The sequence below is a fragment of the Molothrus aeneus genome, chromosome 15 (assembly GCF_037042795.1).
Source record: "Molothrus aeneus isolate 106 chromosome 15, BPBGC_Maene_1.0, whole genome shotgun sequence".
Lineage (NCBI taxonomy): Eukaryota > Metazoa > Chordata > Aves > Passeriformes > Icteridae > Molothrus > Molothrus aeneus.
Genome location: NC_089660.1, coordinates 14,256,876 through 14,278,739, shown reverse-complemented (window position 1 = coordinate 14,278,739; position 21,864 = coordinate 14,256,876). Strand labels below are relative to the sequence as shown.

At 48.5% G+C, this 21,864-nt stretch overlaps 1 protein-coding gene across 1 annotated transcript; it reads left to right on the top strand.

Annotated features, from left to right (window-relative positions):
- Positions 1–701: 701 nt before the first annotated feature.
- LOC136563027 (rho GTPase-activating protein 7-like) lies at positions 702–21,838 on the top strand. The gene is made up of 11 exons (XM_066560168.1): positions 702–714; positions 7,143–7,214; positions 8,686–8,767; positions 10,131–10,194; positions 11,398–12,725; positions 13,072–13,236; positions 13,888–14,047; positions 15,483–15,681; positions 17,723–17,942; positions 19,570–19,684; positions 21,800–21,838. Exons 1-11 carry the CDS (start codon positions 702–704, stop codon positions 21,836–21,838), a joined length of 2,457 nt encoding a protein of 818 aa, XP_066416265.1.
- Positions 21,839–21,864: the final 26 nt, after the last annotated feature.

The window sequence follows — 21,864 nt, the reverse complement described above, 5'->3', positions numbered from 1 at the left end:
CTGTGTGTTTGGAAAGGGAACAAAAAGGAGCTGATCTTGTAAAACTTTGAGGAATTGGCAAAACTTTAAAACACGGAGGTAAGCCAGAGAGGGAACCAGGGGATTTCGGTTTGCCTTGATCTGAACGGGTGGGGGTGCGGGACAGCGGCTCTGAACGAGCAGGGCCGGGACAGTCAGGGACACCCGGCAGGGCCGGGCAGGGAGCGGGGCCGGGAGCGGGACAGGGAGCGGGGCAGGGAGCGGGACAGGGAGCGGGACAGGGAGCGGGGCAGGGAGAGGGGCAGGGAGCGGGACAGGGAGCGGGACAGGGAGCGGGACAGGGAGCGGGGCAGGGAGAGGGGCAGGGAGCGGGACAGGGAGCGGGGCAGGGAGAGGGGCAGGGAGCGGGACAGGGAGCGGGGCAGGGAGCGGGGCAGGGAGCGGGGCAGGGAGAGGGGCAGGGAGCGGGGCAGGGAGCGGGGCAGGGAGCCGGGCCAGCCCTCCCGGGGCAGGGAGCGGGGCCGGGCGGGGCTCGGCCGGGGAAGGGCGGAGGCAGCGGAGGCAGCGGAGCCAGCGGCGGCGGGGCACGGGGGCTGCGGCACATGACGGACCAGGGAGAGCATCCCGTGGGTGCTGTGGCTGATGGCAGCCCCAGGTGAGGATCCCATGGGTGCTGTGGCTGATGGCAGCCCCAGGTGAGCATCCCGTGGGTGCTGTGGCTGATGGCAGCCCCAGGTGAGCATCCCGTGGGTGCTGTGGCTGATGACGTCCCCAGGTGAAGATTCAGGTTAGTGCTGGGGCAGATGACGTCCCCAGGTGAAGATTCAGGTCAGTGACATCCGCAAGTGAGGATGCCATGGGTGCTGTGGCAGATGACAGCCCCAGGTGATGATCCCATGGGTGCTGTGGCAGATGACAGCCCCAGGTGAGGATCCAGTGGGTGCTGATGACATCCCCAGGTGAGGATCCCATGGGTGCTATGGCAGATGACATTCCCAGGTGAGGATCCAGGTCAGTGACATCCCCAGGTGAGGATCCCATGGGTGCTGTGGCAGATGACAGCCCCAGGTGAAGATCCAGTAGGTGCTATGGCAGATGACATTCCCAGGTGAGGATCCAGTGTGTGCTGCTGTTTCCATCACTGCATTGTTAGTATGACAGCAGCTCTCCAGCTGTCAACACTTTGGATCATGCTCTTCCAGTAGCTGCTGCTTTTGCTGACTTGTTGGATGCGCTTGGAAAGTTCCAGGTAGGTTGTCTGATTTTGTTGCATATCTTCAAATATCAACAAGCTCCATCAGGGCAGAGTGACCCTGTAAAAGTTTGTCCACTGCCTTGGGCTCAGCAGGCTCAGCACTGCCTTAGCAGGGGCAATAATCCAGCTTGATTTTAGTTACAACCACTTACTGGGCAGTTTCTGTTGGGTTAAATAGTTCCTTACATGTAGGTTGGACCTGTATCACACATTGTGGTGTTATTGGCATTTTGTGTAAGTAAAGAAAACTTAGTGCTATGCAGTGAAAGAGCACAGACAGTTCACTTGTTTTGGGGTTTGTTACTTCTGTGCTATATTTGTTTGTTATTTCTTTGCTACGTTATATTATTATAAACATATATATATATGTTTATTGATATTGGCTCTAGTGGCAGCAAGCAGTGCCCTCCCTGCTACAGTTCCTCCCAGAAATCTTGCATCAATTTTTCTCAATCATGTACAAGGGTCCTGTGAAAAAACATCCATAAGGAGCTTCTGCCTCAGAGAAATGTGGGATCTGTTCCTGCTTTGCAGCCAGCAGGGCTGAAGCACAGTGAAGCAACATATCTGGGATTAGATTGCAGGGAGATACATCCCTTACTTACTTGGATAAAGATTTTCCAGTGTGGATTGGAAATTAGAGAGTAACAGTCCCATTTCTCCTGAAGTTGATGGGAATTAGGTACCAACTTTCCTCGAGCCCTTCAAAATTCCCATAGAGCAAACACTGCCTTCTCTAACACACTCAGAAGCAATAAAAGATCAGGCAGCACTGACAAGCCACTTAATGTGGTTTACAAAAAAATGCCTTTAAACTTGTCTGGGTCCTAGGAACCAACAGGGGAGGAAAATGACAAGGACCTGAGTAAAGGCTTTACTATCAGCTTGGGAGTCCTGGTAATCAGCCTGGGAGCTGATGCCAAGGAGCTGGATAAAGATGCAATTAAGGTTGCCACAAAGTTCTGGGATACATTGCAGTTCCCAGCTGTGATAACTGAAGAGTTGGCTGCAGTTCCAAAACACCAGCATGATAGTAAAGTAGGAATGAAAGGACAAATATTTTGGCCTTTTCATTTTCCAGACATTTATGTTCACTATCTGCATGGAGCCTAAATTATCCTGGCTAAATTCCAAGCTATAATCTCTTTTTTTTTCCCCTTCTTCCTCGAGTGGGTTAGTAAAGTACAATTAAGCTTTGATATTTTGCATTGCACAAGAGAAAACACAATAAACATTTCCACTTATTTATGATCCATCTTAGCTCTTGGAGAGTTGGACAGTTTTACAAGTCCCTGGCTGCTTATCTTGGTCAATGCAAACACCCTACTTTGAAAGCATTGCTTTTGAGCCTTCAGCATGGAGCAGACATCATGTTCCCACTCTCTTTTTAAGTGAAAGGATATAATGTAAATAAAAACAGTCATTAAAAATCCTGTCACAGGTAAAATGCAGTTCTGAACGTCCAGAAATCAGAGTTCCAGCACAGCAAATGCATTTTTCACAGGGTGTGTGTAACATGAAATGCCTCATTAGCAGCTGTAAGTCACAGGGAAGTTACATCAGTTCTTACAGCCCTAGGAAGATGCACAAACCAGAAAGATGTGATGGGAAACTCATCCTTTGATGTTCAAATGGAACCTGAAAACCCCTTGTCACTGCCAGCACAGGCAGCAGCAGCAGCAAGGGCAGGATCTAAGTCAGGCTGTGAAGGACCTGCCAGTTCCCAGCCCAGGGCTCCTGAGCTGCAGGAAAATGAGTGGCAGAGTTTGGGACGAGGCTGCCAAGCCTGCAGTGCTGGCTGCAGTTCTGGGGCCTGGGGATGGCAGTCTGGGGTGTCAGAGAGGAGGGGAGGCAGCAGCGTTCCCCTGCTGGCACATCAGGCAGGCTGCGAGCTGGGGACCCTGGCACCTGCGTGGCTGTGGCTGCTGAGGAGGATTCCTGCCATTTAGAGAGAGGAAAAAAGGTCTTGTGTATAATGAGAGAGGCTGGGAAGGAGCAAAATCCGTTGGGATTGTTTCTGTTTCATTACAGAGTGGTGCAATGCCAGTCAGTGAGGAGTCAGTCCTACCCTCTGTTCTGTTCTGCTCTCTGCTGGGCTTGTTGAGAAATCCTTTCTTTGCCACAAGCACCTCGCTCACATCCTACAGAAAAGGGGACAAGGAGGGTCCTGCAGTAACTAATGCAGGAGTGCTGCAAACAGCAAGAAAACCTCTCCAACTGTTCTTCTTCCTGCCATGGTTTTGGAAGATGTTCAGATTTAAATCCCTTTAATTAAGGAAGTCCTGATCACCATGTGATTCCTATCTGTTGAAACTGGAAAACTATTTTGGATAGAGATAGAAGTAATGCATCTACCATTCATTTAAAAAATCTGTTTAAAAATTGCTTTGGAAAAGCCCTCCAATGAGACACCTCTGTGAAAAACAGTACATTTAGGCAAAGGTTTCACAGTGGGCTGAGCTCCCTGGCCTGGACCCACCAGTGCCCTTGTCCTGCCACTGGAACCTATCAGAACATGTGGTAGCCAATTCAGAAAGCTAAAACTTCTTAAATCTCATCTTGCCAAACAAAAATGACTCATTTCCTGCCAGTTTGGCTGACAGGACCTGCTGGCATCAGCTCAGGGTGGCAGTGAGGAGTAGGAGCTCACAGCTGGGCAATGGAAGAGGTCTCCTGCTCTGGTAGCAGCTGAAAGTCACACTTGCAGCATCCTGGCAGCAAGGTTCACTGTGCTGTGCTTTCAAAAAGAAACTGATATTCTCCCATTTTATTTAGAGTATGTTAAAGTTTCAAATACACTTTGATGTTCTTCTTTAGCTGAAGTTTGCTCACCTCACAGTAAGGCTGCCTGGCCTGTTGGATACTCTGCTGTCACTGGTTTGGGTTGCTGCCTCTGCCTCATTGTCAGGAAAGTGCTTCTTGTCAGGAGAGCATCCCAGAGACAGTGCCCAAATCTCAGCACAGATGTCTTTCCTTTGCTGCAAACACTGGTTAGCAGTGCTGCTCATTCTGGTAGGGATTTAATTCACACTGCAGCACCTGCCTTGCAGGTACCTGGTGAGGAGTGTGGGTCCTGCAGGCTGCACTCAGGACAGTGCTCAGATGGGGACACACAGCTTCTCAGCCCAGAGAGGGGCAGGAGAGGTGCAGTGTGCTCTCAGGATAGGACACACAGCTTCTCAGCCCAGGAGAGGGGCAGGACAGGTGCAGTGTGCTCTCAGGATGGGACACACAGCTTCTCAGCCCAGAGAGGGGCACTCTGCACTCAGGACAGTGCTCAGATGGGGACACACAGCTTCTCAGCCCAGAGAGGGGCACTCTGCACTCAGGACAGTGCTCAGATGGGGACACACAGCTTCTCAGCCCAGGAGAGGGGCACTGTGCACTCAGGACAGTGCTCAGATGGGGACACACAGCTTCTCAGCCCCAGTGGCTGCAGGAGAGGTGTCCCAGCGCTGGTGGAGGCCCTGGGGCTCCAGGGAGGAGGGTGCATGGGGAAGGGGCAGGGCTGGGGCACAGGAGGGCTCTGAGTGCTCTGTGCTGGGGACTGGGCTGAGCCCCCAGCACAGGATGTACCTGTGGGACACAGCACAGCCAAAGGGTGGCACAGGCTGTGTGCTCTGGGTTGTTTCTCATAAACATCTGGTAGTAACCTACCACCCCTAGCCCGTGGGGAAATAGCTGCCTTGGCATGGAGGAGCTGCTGGCAGCCTCTAAACTAGGAATATTAAGTTTTGCAGGACTTTTTTTCCCCATCTGCTTAATTATGAAATCAGTTCAGGAGAGGGAGGTGACACATTTAGGTCACTCTGCTATTTCAGTTGTGCAGATAGCACCCAAAAGATGTTAAAAATTGTCATCCTCTGGTCTAGGCCAGGTAACTCCAAGCCCTGTCCTGCCTGGCCTTAAACATTTCCAGGGATGGGGCAGCCACAGCTGCTCTGGGCACCCTGTGCCAGGGCCTCACCACCCTCACAGGGAGGAATTTCTTCCCAATATCTAATCCAAACATGCCCTGTGATTGTGCAAAGGTATGTTAAAAGGCCTGGAGATTTCCATCAGCAAAGAAAACTCCCCCAGCTCCTCTGTCCTTGTTCTATGGAAGAAGCCAACTGTAAGTGTGTATTTTCAGCCATATTCATTGAAAATAGCCTCACTAGGTGCAAAATATTTTCCTGCCTTATTTTTTCTTTTCTATTTTGCATCACTTTTCATGGCTTGGTTTGGTCTAAAAATGGAGTTGTGCTTTTAATGTGCTGGGAGCTGGGGAGGCTTCAGCCCCTCGAGAGTCCCTGTCTGAGCTCAGGATTGCTGTGCTCAGGCTGAGGTCTGAATGAGGACAACAGCTACACTTCCTCCACAGCTGAGATGGCTGAGTGGATCTACTGGGGTTCTCTACATGAAAATCGCTTTGTGAAAACTTTTAGTGTTAGGCTGGTCATCCTCCTGGCCCTTTCCTACAAATAGCTTTTCTTTTCCTCTTTTACCTGTGAATAAAATGTCTTTTATTGTCTCCAGTAAATGCTGTGTTGTGGTAAAGATTATGATAAATGATGGCACTAAGTATAGCAATAAATATAGGCATAGTGTATATAGGCTGTTGTAGAAGAAATTAGTTTATGTTCTGCAGTAGGAAAAAAGAGTTTCATCCATCTGTTTTGTGTAAAAATATCCTGGTCTTCCTGTGGTATCACTTTATTCTCAGATGAAAAAGCCATACAGTTTTGTGCAGGGAAGCCTCTGTTAGAACAGCATTGTGCAATTTGATTAAGTGATACTGGAAACAATTTTAAGTTTTAAAGTAGAAAAATAAAATCCTGGAAGAAGTTTGGTTAGTGTCTGATTGCACTGATGACTTACAATTGAGAAGCCTGAGCAAAGCAAGCAGTGAATTTGAACAGGTATGAATGTGAAGTGCCCTGGAATCCTAATCTGTGAGTGTATGTGTAAAGAAAATAGTTCCTCTGGCCTATCATGCTACTCCTTAAGGTGCTTTAAAAACATTTCTCTCTACTGAGCATGCTGGATTTTAAGGTAGCTCAACAATGTTCCTTTCAAAGAAAGGAATAGGTTGGTTCATAGGTTCATAGGTTGGTGCCTGGTGCAGCACACACTGGGTGCACACAGACCTGCAGAAATGTATTTGGGGATTCTCTCCTCTTCCACAGCCCCAGACACTTCCAGTGCTCAGAGATCAGAGCTGGGGGCACGTACCCATGCTGACCTGCCTGTGTTTGAGGAGCCTGGTGTGTGATTCTGTGAGCTGGGCTCTGCTCTGCCTGTGTGAGTGTTCCAGCAGTGCTGGCCACAGCCTTGCCCAGCTGTCACAGCGTGAGCAGCGAGTTCTGACATCTGCTGTGCTCACTGCCTGCCAAGGGCTGGAGGTAGTTGGCAAGGAAATAAATATTGATAGAGCCTAGCAACAGGTACTCCTGAGAACTCCTGTTCTGGGAATGCTTAGGCCGTGGCCAGTGTTATTAAAGTTGTGAGAGCATTTTGAGTTTATTTATAGGATTTGTTTGTGTCTTATCACCGTCTCTCAGCGCTGGAATGCATGAGCAGGCTTTGCCATGTGAGGGCACAGATGTGAGCCCCACACCCTGCTCTGGTCACTCATTTCTACTGGCAGCAGATGCTCCACTGCCCCCAGCTCAGGGACAGCTGATTTACCCACCCTGTGTGACATCCCAAGTGTGTGTTCAAATCCATCAATCCTACATTTGCTTATCTCAATAGTATGAATGACTATTGCAGAGCCATGTGCATTGGAGACAAAGATTTATTCCTTTTTAGCAATACCCTAACAAAACATTAACACACAAGATTTCAGAGAGTGTGCCAGGTGAAATTAGCTTCTCACTGCCTCTGCTGAGCACTGTCCATGAACCACTGTGTGTTCTCATTGCAGAAATTGAAGCCAGAGAAGCCTGCGACTGGCTGAGAGCTGCTGGATTTCCCCAGTATGCTCAGCTGTTTGAAGGTATGATCACAAAGACTTGCCAAGCAGCTGACACTGAATTTGAGTGGAATTGTTCACATAAATAATATATTTTAGAACCTGACACTTCTGATGGAAGCACTTCCAAATTCTGTTATATCTTCATGCCAACCTGGAGCAAAGTAGTGACCTGGTGTGTTTTCTTGCAGAAGGGACATCTCAGCAGGGACTCAGTACAATTCTTTAAAGGACCAAATCTTTTTCTTTTCCTATTGTTAGACTGTAACTCAGTCAAATTTCTGCTTTTGTTATTTTTAGTTGCTTATACTTTTTCAGGCTCTTTTTCCTTGGGTGCTAGAAGTGATGTTTCCAACCACTGATTGCAACCAAAACTCCTCTGAGGCTCTCCAGCCTGTGATCTGAGTGAGATTGCTTTATTGGTGTTTTGAAACAGAATGTTGGGAAAAAATAATCTTGCAATCATAAGTGTTCAGGAGGAATATTCAGCAGCAGCCAGCCAGTCAAAAATGCAATTTCAGCATGTTTCCATGTTGTTAAAACTACAAAGTGGGCTTATTTCTTGGGAGGAGGCATGGATTTGTTGAGAGCTTGTAAAAGTTTTCAGGCCACACTTGTGCATATATCTTAAAACTGTAATTCTTTAAAATATAGTTTTTTGTTGCAAACATTGAAAATAACAAAAGCTAACCTATTTTTAAGAAAGATTTTATCAAAGAACTACAGTTAAAAGAACATTAACTGCTCTCATTCCCCCCTCTCCTAGTCACTGCAAAATTGAAGATTTGAAGTGAAGCCTGTAGAGCTGGGTTTGAAAGCTGTATTCCATGAAAGCTGGAAATGCTTCCTGTCTGCCCACAGCAGATTGTGTTCTATAGGCTGGTTGTTGGAAATGTGCATTGCCATGCTTCTGGAAAATGAATCCCCTGCATTACCTTGCTGCTTATGCAGTGTCCTGACCTGGCTAGGAAAATAAAGCTTATAAAATAAGCTAAGAAAATACATATGGACCTCAGGGGTTCCCTCATGTGCCAGGCTAAATCTCAGGAGCTGAAACACTGAACTCTTCAGCTCCCAGCCCAGCAGGATGTGTCAGGCTCCCTGGAGCTCAGAGAGTGGTTCTCATGTGCTGCATTGCACCTCACCATGGCAAAGGCTCATGCAAAACAATCCCTGCTTTATCCTGCAGAAGGTGCAGAGAACCAAAGCAAATCTAAAGGTTATTCTGTGTTTCTTGTCTATGGCACTCAGTGACTGCCAGCTCCTGGAAATGCAGAAGGGTTTGTCCACCTGTAACAACAGCAGCAAGCAGCTCTCTGCATTTATTCCCCCACTTGCCCTAAGGAACTGATCCTCACTTGCTGGAAGGATGTTTGCATGAATGCACAGCTATAGAAATAGAAGTAGTTTCATTTCACCTCTGATAAATAAGCTGCAAAACTTAAAGTCTTTGCAATTACAGCTCAGATTTCAGATTCAACTTCTTTGTTCACAGATATGCAGTTTCCCATTGATGTTAAAACTGTGAGGAGAGATCATGAGTTTTTAGATGGAGATGCAATTGAATCATTGTTCAGGTAAACATTAATCATGGATCATCTTTGGTACCCCCAGCCCCTCAGTTACTTGTTACTCATCTTTTCGTGCCTCTGCTTTTGTCAGGGAGGAACAAAGTCACCAAATCTGTGACTGAAGGAAATCACTTCAGCACACAGTTTAGTGCCACTGAAGTTGGTTGTTTTAGGAATTAAAAGCTAAAGTGAGCACATGTCTGCACTCCCTCTTTAGCCAAGCTCTCAGGGATGTTACACTGAGCATTAAATATCTTTTTTGTGATGTGAAATGGCTGCAAGCTGATTAAAAATAACCAGTTCCCTGCAAGCATGGCAGGCTGCTCTCTGGGATCATGTGCAATGGAGTGCCGGAATTTCCTCCAACTCCTGTTCCAGCAGATAGAAAAAAATTATCTGCATGAGATCTGCTCTGTTTTCCTGAATATTTTTTGGGTGAGAAGCAAAGGTACTGGTTTGAACTTATTGCTTTGCCACAGCTGTTCAGAGCACACAAGTGAACCTGCACTGGCAGTGCCAGGTCAGACTCAGGGCCCTGTGGAATTTCCCCATGGAACAGAGCCAGGACAGTGTGAGGCTCCTGCTTCAGTTGCTGCTGCAGTTACTGCAGCCTGCTCAGGAGGAGATTGTTCAGCAGAGTTTCTTCAGCAGAAATGATGATTTCTAACACTTAGGGCACTGTGAAGTTCCTCTCCTGGCGAGGTGTTCTGGTCCTTTTCTGAGCTGTCAGGTCACCTGAGCTCCTGCTCTGCCAGCACCAGAGCACCAAGAGGAGTTGTTCACACACACATCTCTAAAGCACAGCAGATATTAGTGAGCTTTGGGTATATTTTGTTTCTTGGTGTCACTTCTGTCCTGAGTGTTCCTTGGAGACTCTCAGTGTGCCTCCTGTTGATGCCACTTACTGTTTGACATCTAAGTGATTGACTAGTTTGGGGACCTTACTGATTCCACAAGCTTTAATTAAAATTAAAGATAATGCAGTCCTTCCAGGGATACAGGTTAAAATCTTGATTTTAATTTTTTTTTTCAAGAAGCCCACGCAGAGTTTGTTTATTTTCAAAATCTTAAATCAATATGAAGTTCTTCACAATCATTATCACTAATAATATGAATGTTTTAAAATTAAAGGATTGATTATGGTTGTCTTCTCTAGTTTTAAGATGGCAGAACTGGAAGTGTGAACATCATGGTGTTGTTATTAGTGCTGGTTTTGGGGGCCAGTGTATGGGAGCCTCTAACAGAATGTCACTCTTTGACAATAGTGAAGACTCCCTGGTAAATGATCACAACTGGTTTGGTGCATGTTTGTTTTCAAGCAATAAAATAGTTGAAATGTAAAACTCCTGTGTTTTTTCTCAAACCCTAGAAGGTTGAACACATTGAACAAGTATGCATCAATGAAAGTGGAAATAAGCCGTGACAGGAAACGGGTATGTCTGTAACATACAGTTCCTGTTCTAATTAAAGATGTGTTGAGCTGTTCTGTCAAACACCTGGGTTCAAAAGTGCATGAAGGATTAGCAATTCCTGAACTTTCTATTCCACCCCACAAAGCTCTGCTATTTGCATGTCATGTTGAGAAAACATAGGGATGGAGATTGCTGCTACATAATGTTTGAAACTTTGCAAGGTAGGTTAGGGGTGACTTTTGAAACACTTTTAAAATTTGACTTGACACACATTACTGTCCAAAAATTCACTGGGAGGAGAAGTTGCCCCAAAGCCCCATCTCAGCATGGCTATCATTGCTTTCCTAAGTCGTTTCCCACCTTATTTAAGTGCTGAAAGTGAAATTTCACTCTTGTTAACTACACAAAGAAATTCAAAGGGCAATCCAAATGCTCAGCCCATCCAAACTGGGTGGGTTTTAGCTGTGCTGTCTCTGTGCTCTGCCATTGCAGCTAAATCAGAGTGGTGGCCACAGCTTGGCTGGCAGCACCAGCTCTGCCGAGCCTCTGAGCCACCGTGGATTAACTGAAGGACTAGGAGAAAATAATGCCAAATTCTGGAAAAATGTCTGGGTTTTGGAGAGTTCTGCTCTCTCTTGGGGCAGAATGGGGCAGGAGAGCCCAGAGAGAAGAGACAGGTGGCTCCCATCTCTCCAACATTCCACTGTCCCAGTGCTCCCTCAGAGAGGGGACAATCCAGCAAAGGGCACCTGGTGCAGGGAGCAAGGGAGGCTGAGGGCTCCAAAAGGGTGCACAGATACTGATGCTGCCACAGTCCCACAGCTAAACACTTCTTTACCTGAAAATGGATGAGTTTTGGTCACAGAAGTGCTTGATTTGTTTGACTTTAGGAAAGGCAGTGTAAACCCAATACAATCATCTTTCAAAACCCTTGGATTTGCCACAAAACAGGATTTTTCACCCTCAGAAAAAATCTGTCACTTTTTCCTGTGATGAGCTTCCCACATTTGTCAGCATGCTTGGGCATCATTTGTCAGCATGTTTTTCAACTAACTTAGGGCAGATCTTCAGTGTCTGAGTGGTCACATTTCCCTGTGTTGCTCGTGGGGGTTTCAGAAGTCGGCAGAAAATTAAAGTCTACTTTTTATCTTAAACTGCTTTTTGTAATTTAAAATTTGCCAAACTCTGCTCTTGAACTGGTGTTGTTTTTTTTCTCCTTCCAAGAGTGATGACTCTGAGGACGATGAGCCCTGTGCAATCAGTGACAGATGGGCTTACGAGAGGTGCAGCCAGCGCTGGTCTTGCATCGGGAGCCTGGCAGCTTTCCCAGCAGAGCAGGGGGCTGGAGCTCCCACCCCAGGCACTCCAGGGGTGAAGATCATCAATAATGAGGACAGTGTCTGTCTGGATCACAGTGAGAAGCACGATGTGTCCTCAATTCACAGCACCAGCAGTGCTGACAGTGACATTATTAACTCCCAAAAACCTTTCGAAGATGTGGAAACCAGCACGAGCTCCTCAAGGTGTTCCTCAGTTAAGGTACCTTCACTGGACTCTGCTTTTAGTTGTTCTACTCCCCCCAGTGAATTTTTAAATATCACCAGTGAGGAGAAGCTTTTGGATAAGTCACCATCTAAAAAGAGGAAGAGCCTTCTAAAGAAAATGGAGAAGCTGCACTTAAGGAGCTGCAATTTAAGGAGTGGTCAGTCAAAGGCCAAACCCATAATAAGTGAACCTGTTCTTCTGGAAGGACTTAATGAAGAAAAGATGAAGATGCTGAACTGTGTAAATATTTCTGACCTCTCTGGCATCCGAACAAAGAACAATTCTTCCTTTTCTCCCCAGAGCTGCAAGGGCAGCAATCAGTCTGTAAACAGCAGCACAGGGAGCTCTGCAAGCCCTCCTATAAAACCAGGCAGCCCCTGTGAAGGAAGGAGGATGCATGCAGAGCACATGGACACCAGCAAGCTGCTGCTGGGGAATGATCTATCCCAGCAAAACCTAAAAAATGACACGACTTTACAAAAGAGCCAGATGTTTCAAATACCACAAGGCCATAAACCTGGCACTTTCCCCACAGTGCTCACAGATAGCTCCCTGTCTGCAGACAGCTCTTCTGTCAGCTGGAGAACTGGGAGCTTCCACGGGTGCAGGAGGAGCAGGAGCAGTTCCAGGGGTGCCAGGAGCCCCGTGCTGGGCAGGGATCAGAGGCTGAGTGTGTATGACAACATGCCCAGCCCCGAGCTGCTGGGCCTGGAGCAGCTCGGCGACGACGACGTTTTCTCAGAGCTGAACAGTGTCATTGCAGATGTCAATGGCCTCAAAAAGCTGGTTGATCAGTGGACAGAGAAGTTCTCAGATGATGGGGATTCTGACTTTGCCAGTGACTTGGCCTCTTTGTGTCCCCCCTCCCCTAAAGAAAGCTCTGCTGAAACAGAGGGCTCAGAAGATAAGACAGCAGGGGAGGCTGGGGGAGAGAGCAGCTGTGGCCTGGGCAAGGAGATTGGTTCTGCAGACCTGGCATACATCACAGACTCTAAAAACACCAACAGGTCAGCCATCCTTGGGTTTGCCTTTGATTCTGTCCACTCAAAATAGAATTGGTTTGCTAAAACAAAGTCTGTCCTAGGTAGCAGGGTCTGCCCTGCTGGTGGCAGGTACTGCTCCACAGGTACCAATGTCTGACCTTTGCTGGAAGTAGGACACTCATAATCTGCATGAGCACTCAGGCACTGGAAGCAGGGAAACAGTTTGTATTGCCAGAGCCCCTCCTGGGTGGGAAGTACCTTGTTTAAGTACAAAAACTGCAGGTCATTTAGAGACAGGTGCTTCACAGATGCAGGTAGGAAACAGGGATGGTGGAAATGGTCCTAAGGTTGAGCAATATTTGTCCCATAGGCACGGGAAGCAGCACTGGTGTGTGGAAGAGAACCTGGAAAGCCTTTCCCTGCAGACTGATGGCCAGTCAGCTGCCCAGCTGGCCCGCACACAAAAGCTGGCATTGCTGAAACTCACAGCTTTAATGGACAGATATTCCCCTTCCAGTAAGCAGGGCTGGAACTGGTAAGTTGTGTGATATTAAAACACCCTGAGCTGGAAAGAGAGGAGTTGATGTAAGCATGTGAATTTCCTTGTCTGCCTGCATTGCACATGTTCAGGATGAAGAATTTCATCCTATTAAATGAAATTCAGCTTCAGGTTATTTCCATGGCTCCAGGATTTCCTCTGCTGTGCGCTGTGCTTTGCCCCCTCGCTGCTGTTACTGATTTCAAGGCACATCATAGTTTCTCTTTAAATTTGCCCAATTGCAGGGCTTTTTCAGGGGACCATCCCAGGGACTGTGTGACCTGAGGTGAGAATCCAGCCCTTCAGCACTGAGTGTCTGTTTGAGCTAAACCAGTGACAAATTCAGACACTCAGAGGTCTTACATACATTTTGTGACTGGGAGCTGGTACTTGACTATAGAAAGAATGAAAAAACCCTGCAGTCCTATGGAATGTATTTCCCATGAGGATGCTTTATTAAAGTTAATTTCAGCAATGAAATGAGGAAGTCATCCCTGTAATTTCCTTTGCTGATTTTCTCTCCTTCCTGGTGCTGTGTGTATTTGGGGCTGTGACAAGGAGCAGCTCAGCCCTTTCTGATGAGTGTACAGCAGCAGGTGCAATGTGCTGGACACCCAGTAAGCTGCATCTACTGGTTTTCATTTCCAGGACCATACCAAAGTTCATTAAAAAACCAAAAGCCTCAGACTACAAGGACAAAAATGTGTTTGGGGTTCCTTTACTGCTGAACGTGCAGCGAACAAGCCACCCCCTGCCCAATGGCATCCTGCAAGCCCTGGAGTACCTGAGAAGCCACTTTCTTGACCAGGTATGAACTCAAGGCAGCCCAGAAGAGCTCTGGGCCATGAGCAGAGGTCATTTAGAGACAGGTGCTTCACTGATGCAGGTAGGAAACAGGGATGGTGGAAATGGTCCTAAGGTTAAGCAATATAATCTGCACCTTCCAGGGGAGCAGACTCTCTTTTATACTTTTGTGAAGGACTTTTTTACCCCTAAGGCTCTGCATAGGCAGAAGGGTGTAGCTCTGAGCAGAAATGCCAGTGCTGATCCCCTCTGGGAATGCCTTTAGCCCTGTGCTGTGTTTTTGTGCCTTCCCTCAGTGAAACCCCCCTGGTGCAGGCAGCCAGGCTGTCTTTGCCTGGGGAGGTCTCATGTCTCTGCTCCCCAGGAAGGCAAATCTGCCAGACAATGTCATTGTTCCCTCTGTTCTGTGGCTGCTGGTAGTGCCAGAGCTAATGTGAGAATTAGTCTTGTTTCAGCTGAAATGCACCACTAAGCAGAGAGAAAACATTACAGCAGTGCCTGTTACAACTTTTTCTGGAGTTCAGCTGTGTGTTTATCCCGAGTGGAGATGGCAGAGGAAGGTGGGAAGATGCTGTGTGTGGTATTTTCACAGCATAGCTGCAGAAATTAAGACCTTGTGATGTGAGATGTATTAGTTAAAGACAGGACTTTTCTTTCTGTGCTTTGCCATTGTCTAGATGTGTTATATGATGCCAAAGTGCAAAAGTGTGTGACTTCACTTCTGTGAAGTGACAATGCAAGTGTTTTTCATTTTGAGGTTATGGTATCCATTCAGTTCATATAAATAAACCAGAGAGTATAAATACTGACTCAGTGGCACAGAGTAAAACTGTCACCAGAAGTTTTGGTGGGTCGAGCTCATGGGAAACTCCTAAATATCGCTGAGTTGACAATCACACTAAAAAGAACATCAAAATTTCCCTCAAAATGGCATCTGGCCTTTACCAGCCTGTAGAAGACTTAGGTATATCAGGTGTTACAAGGAGCCTTGTGGATCTCACAGTCAGTTTGTGTAAGCCAGCACCTGATGTATGTTTGTGTTTGGTGGACACACATTGTTGAATTTGAAACTTAGAGTTGCCATGTGTGACCACAGCCTGCCCAAGAGAACGGACCTATGTCAATGGCAGTGATTTTAAAAGGCAAAATGACTACTTTTGTATGAAATAAAAGCCAAACGAAGATGAAAATTGGTATGTCACAGCTGATTCTGTGGGTACCAGGCATGGCTTGCCTCAGAGAAATGTCCATGTGGCTTCTAATGATACAAAAATATTTTGGTGTTCAATCAATGATACAAAAGTACTTTGGTGTTCAATCCCACCATCAATGCCACAGGATATTTGCTATGAGAAGAAAGGTGAAGGATCACTTATTTGTCAAAATTTTGATCCCCAGTGACTCCTCTCTTTGTCTCTAATAATTTCTTTTACCCACAGGTTGGCCTGTTCCGAAAATCCGGCGTTAAATCCAGGATCCTGTCTTTAAGAGAAATGAATGAAACCAGCCCACACAATGTCTGTTACGAGGGGCAGTCGGCATTTGACGTGGCAGATATGGTGAAGCAGTATTTCCGAGACCTCCCCGAGCCCATCTTCACCAGCAGGCTCTGTGAATCCTTCCTCCACATCTACCAGTGTAGGTACCAAAGCTGGCGTTTCCCTGTGCTGGCAGCTCTCTGGTCACAGGGAATAACACACAACTTTCCCAGGCACTCTCCTGGAAAAGGCTGTGAGAAGATCAGAGAAAAGAATGATAAACAATTCTTATCCTAACTTGCTGCACCTGCTGTTGAGAACATGTGGGATGGGTTATGGAGATTTGTTTACCAAAGGGTGGTTTCTTAATTAACCAATGGGGATGGTGTTTTAATTAAAGGACCAATCAAGTCCACCTGTGGTGAACTAGGGTATAAAAAAAACAATGGGTTTCTTCATAAAAAAGAATTAGCCTTCCGAATTATAGAGTCCATATGTCATCTTCTTTCCTGCCCCCTATACCTAACACTGACATTTTCCAGTGCCTTGGATATCTTAATATTCAGCTGTACGAGGCAGTGGCCAGACAGGACTAGTGCCAAGTCCCCTGCAGTCAGAGGGGACAAGTCAGGCAGGACATTTCTGACGAGTTCCTGTGGCTCTGGACCTGGGAGCTTCCCTTCTCCATCCTATGAACCAGCTGGTTCCCTTCCCTCAAGGATAAGGGTAAGGAAATGCTGCAGCAGCCCCTCTAAACTGTGCTTTTAAACAGTAATTTCCTCATGCAAAATTAAGAAATAACCTGGTCCCCTTGTTCATGGCATGGCATAACTCCTTGAGCAAGAAAACCTGATATATTGATATATTTCTTTATTAAGGTGCCTAAGAACTGTTGTTGTGAAACAGCTGGGAAATGCCAGAAGCTTTCTGCCTGTGCTCACACTGTTACTGTCCTTGAGACTCAACCCAGAAACCAAGGAAACACAAAGCTGAAATATTGCATTTAATACAGTTTAAACAGGTTCTATTTCCAGCACTTTGCCCTCAAGGAGTTCACTTTGAAAAAGCAGATGGACTGGGGAAGGAGCTTGAAGTAGGGCTAATAATGTTGTTGGGACAAACAAGTTTCTTCTGCTTCTGAGAAAAGGTTTTGAAAGACAAATTGTGAGGTTTCTGAGAGGACTGGTATTGCAGCCTAACCCATGTGGCTTTTATTGACCTAAGTCACTGAGCAGCTGCTGTTCTGTGTACAGTGTAGGTTCATGGAGGTTCTGTTGGGTTTTATTTCATCACCTGCCAAGGTTTTAAGATTTTGTCTGAAAATTACTTATTTGTTTGAAATGAGTTTTCTTCTTGCATTCACAAATCCTCCTTGGTAAGGAGGTCTACAATTCCCATGTCCAAAAGATTTCTTCCTATTGCTGTAATCTGGCCACTGTCTACCTCCTGTCTCTTGTTTTGGGAGAGAAACAGCAAATGCCCAAATTCTATTCACCCCACTTACCCATCTTCTGGAGCAAGGGCACACATTAAATTACTCTTTTGGAGATTTTGGTGCTGCTTTCACCAGGAAGTGTGTTTTGTGTGTTCTATGTATGTGCTTCTACCTGAAGGAAAGGAGAAGTGATCTTCTGCCCTTTGCAGTGGTGTTTGTTTATAGGAGAAATCCTTGTGCTGGGGATGCATGGTAGGATGAACCAGACCCACCCTCCTGCCAGAGCTGTTTGGCCAGACACTCTCAGTGGGGGTTAGTGTGAATTAAAATCTGTTGGCAAAACACTGGTCTCTGAATTATCTGAGAGCATCTGTTCTCTTCGTGCTTGAAGCTGAAAGGAAAAGACAGTAGAGCAGCTCCAAAGTACCACTGCAGAGAAATATTTTATGGGGAGACAGGTGCTTATTTGGATTGTGACTCAGTTCAGGATGTGTTCATTAGCATGGTGTTCAAGATAAATTGCAAGTCAGGCAGCAGCATCCCTGGGTGTGAACGTGCAGCTGACAGGCAGCAGGAGAAATGGTTCATGTTTGATGGGATAATGGCCTTTCCTTGTCTGCTGTGAGCCTGGGACAAGGAAATGGATGAACCTACAGGCTCAGGGCTCTGCTTGGGACCCTGCTGATGGATGCTCCTTCTGCAGGTCACGAGGGGTTTTTGTCATGGTTTGTGTTTGCAGGATTTTTGTCATGGTTTGTGTTTTCAGACGTGCCCAAGGACGAGCAGTTTCAGGCTGTCCAGGCTGCTATTCTCCTTCTCCCAAAGGAAAACAGAGAAGCTTTGAAAATCCTCCTGTTCTTCCTGCGAGACGTGGTGGCTTTTGTTGAGGAAAACCAGATGACCCCAACCAACATTGCTGTCTGTCTGGCACCTTCTTTGTTTCACCTCAACACCCTGAGGCGGGACAGTTCCTCCTCCTCCACCAGGTATTGGCACTGCTGCTGTCCACAGTGCTCTTGCTGGAGCAGTGCTTTCTGTAGCTGGCCTAGGCTCAGTGTCTGATTTTGAGGGGGAAATAGACTGTGTGTGCCATGGATTTGCCTTAAATCTGGTTGCTGAGGTGCAGCAGGAGCCGCCTGGAGTGCATGGAGCAATGTGGTCACTCACTGCCCAGTGCAGAGGGCTGTGCTCAGGCCCCATTGCTGTGCTCCTGACCAGTCTGTGTGTGTGTGTCCCACCCCTGGCTGCCCAGGAGCCCAGCATGTGGCTTACTGCTAGCATTAAAGTGGTGCTGGCCATTGGAAATGTGCTCCTGCACTGGCCATCTGAGCCCAGGTGTGGCCTCAAGGACCTGCAGATACCTGGCAGATTGAGGCAGCTGGTTCTGCTGGGTGATGAGGGGATCATTCCTGCCAAATTGAGCCAGGGGATTCTGTAAATTTATCTTAATAAGTAAAAGTATCTGGGTTGCATAACACCCCCTGTCTGTACGTGCAGGGAGGAAGGTGCCCTTGGGCCAAAGTAGGCAAATAATCTCTGAGAGCATTCATGCCTTATCTGGCCTCCTGAGGCAGGGCTGTTTGCTCTGCTGGTGCTCCTGGGCTGTGGACAGCCAGGCCAGGGCAGGGGAGCTCAGCTGGCTGTGCAGGAAGCATCGTGCCCCCAACAGCATAGCAAGCTGAGCACCTCACCTGGGGATCTACGGGGAGGACTGTCCCAAAGCAAAGCTGTCAGATGTGCTGTTGGCTCTGGGAAAGAAAACACTGAGGATTTTCTTTTCAATGTCACAGAGCATCAGAAAACGCCTCAGGCATGCCTGTGCTGAGCTGGCACACAGGGGAGCCACGGGGCCACTGAGGGGCACCTGGGGAGGGGATGCAGTGGTGGCAGCAGGTCCTGCTGCATTGCTGGGCTGTCTGAGCTCCTGGGAGCCACACTCTGGGACTTGCTCCTCTTTGCTTTACATCAACGCTGCTCTCAAATGTTAGCACCAAAGATAGCAATGGGGTTTTCTCTTTGTTGTCAGTGTTTAGAAGGCAGGATGCTTTGAAGCTGTAGCTCTTGCTGTAACTGTGCATTAATGCCTTGGTGCAGGGTTCCGACTTCAAAGGGTTCCAGCTGACAGGTCTGACTCTGAGGAGCAGCACTCAGGACTATTATCTTCCACCCAATTTTCAAGCCCTTTGGCAGGAATGTACATAGATAAAAGTTTCAGAAGCCAGGACTAATGATGTAATACCACTAGCACGAATTAAAAGAGGGGACTGGTTTTGAAATGTGTTGGGTGTGGTTTGGGCCAAAGAATTTAAAAGGTTCTACGTGGGCTTTGCAGATATCAAAGGAGCTTGATATTGATGTAAATAAGCTTGGGGTCATTGTTGTTCTTGGCCAAGTGTGTGATGATGTGTTTGGGGAATAAATTCCTTGACTTGCCTTTCTTGGGTGTCCATTACTACTGGTCAGTAGTGCCCTGGGCACCTTTGGGATGTGCTGGGAGGGAATTGACCTTCAGTGGCCACATTGCATGAGCCCTGCATGGCACAGTGCAGTGTGTTTTGTGTGGTTCCCAGCACTTTTCTCACTCAGCCTTCCTCTCACCTTCCCCTCTCCTAGATCCAGCCAGAGGAAGTGCAGCCTGGGGAAGCCAGACCAGAGGGAGTTGAATGAGAACCTGGCAGCAACGCAGGGCTTGGCCCACATGATAATGGAGTGCAACAGGCTCTTCCAGGTACGTCCCTCACTGTCACCCAGCTAAAGCTCTGGGCATCCTGGGGGGGAGGCTGGCTTGGAGGAGAAGCTTGGTCCCTGCCAGCCCAGCTGCTGCTCTGCCTGTGACAGATGGGCATCCTGCTGCTGCTGCCTCCAAAGAGAAAATGAGTGTCATTATTGCACTCCTCCATCCCCTGCACGACGGGGCTTCCCTCCATGGGCTTGGGGACAGCTTAGAGAGCACCTGTGGGGCAGTGGCTGCTGTGTGCCCTGGCAGGGAGGCCCTGGCCATCCCTGCTGGAGAGTGGGTTGAAGTTCCACTGCTGGGGCCTGGCCAGAGCAACAGCCATGCCTGTGCCTGGCCATTGACCACAGTAATCTGACCCTGGACCTTGGCCCACAGACTGACTTCCCAGCCTGACCGCAGCCTTTGCTGTCATTATGGACTTGCCTAGTGATCCTTAGACTGTGGCTGACCCTGGTTGCTGTCCCTGGACCTGATCCTGACCTCCCTTCCTGGCTGGCTCACCTTCCTGGCTCCACCTCGGACCTCATCGCCATGGATGTGTCTGATGGATGTGTCTGATGGATGTGTCTGATGGATGTGTCCGATGCTCTTTACTCTTGGCTGACCCTGACTGCCACCTCTGGCTCAGCCCTGGCAGTGTGGGACAGGGCAGCTGCCCTGCCAGCCCTGTTGTTCCCCTGGTCCCTGGCCCCTTTCCCTCAGGGGTGCTGTCCACACTCCAACAGTCAGCTCAAACCTTCTAATGCTCTGCTCCAGCTGTTTGTCTGGGCAGGGGACACTGCCCCATGGCCCCTGCACTGACACATGGCCCTGCCCTGGGCTCCCCCAGCACTGATTCCACAGCCAGTGCCTGGCCTCTGAGTGCCACCCCAGCCCAGGACAGCTGAGGGTCCCAGGGGTCTGATCCCTGCATGCCTCAGTCTCCAGCCCAGACAGGGCTCCTAAGTGCCCCCTCCACCCCCAGCCCAACCATGGCCCCTGTTTGCCCAGCAGTGGCCTGAACCCCTGTGCCCAGCTCTGAGGCCCCTTGGGGTGCCCTGACACCCCTGCCCTGCACCCTCTGGTCAGCCCTGGCAGCACAGCCCTGTTCCTGGCTGCATGGCCCCATGGAATAGCCCCTGGGAGCTCTGAGCTACCCCTGCACACATGGACACTCCACCCAGCCCTGCTGTGACCATTGCTGACCCCAGCCCTGAGCCGTGGGGCTGCCCCTCGCCCCGGGGTGCTGAGACTCAGGGATTGCCTGGAGAGGGCTGTCCCCCTTCTGCTGGAGGCCACAGCTCAGCGTGGCAGCCTCTGCCATGCCCGTGCCTGGAGGAACACCTGGGTCTGCTGCTCTGGACCCAGAGCTGGACTGGTCACTGTGGCCACCGCTGGACTTCTGCCACTGAGGTGGCCCCGCGAGCAGGACCCGGCTGTCACCGCTGCCACCCAGCCTGCCAGCTGGCACAGGTAGGGCAGGAGGGGCCTGGCTTGAGCCCCGGGAGCAGGGAGAGCTCCATGGCACGGGTGGGGGACAGGGAGCACAGCACAGGGCTGGGCAGCTGGTGACATGCATGGCTGTCACCCTGCTGGCACCAGCGCCACGCCTGGGGGTTTGTGGGCAGTGCTCAGCCACAGGGAGTGTTTGCACAGGTCTGCACTTGGTGAAGTGCCAGCTGGTGCCCACCCCATGAGGTGCTGGACACTGAGCAGCTGTAAGAGCTGAGCCCTCCCCAGCGCTCTGCACATGAAGAACCTGATAGAGATCTCTATATACAGATATATATGTACATACACATATGTACATACATATACACACATGCAGATGTCACAGAGCAACACCTTCTCTCCAGTGGTACCACAGCTGCATTTTTGTGCTGCTTTAGGACTCTGGAAGTTTTTTTAGGAGGCTCACAGCAAAGCCTCCAACAAACCCCAAGGCAAAGGCAGGAGCTGTGGCTCCTTGTATTTCCCCATGATTGATATGCACTGCACAAAGAGGTTTGCAACTCTGTAGGGATTCAAAACATTGCTGCTGAGGGGAAAGGCATTTCCCTTGTGTTTTCCTCAGAGGGAATGTAGTTTAACTGATCTGCTCCTCCCCTGGGCCTCCTGCTCCTCCAGGTAAAGCTGCTGCCTGCCTCCCCACACCATCACAGATGACATCAAAGGCTGGGTGACCTGCTCAC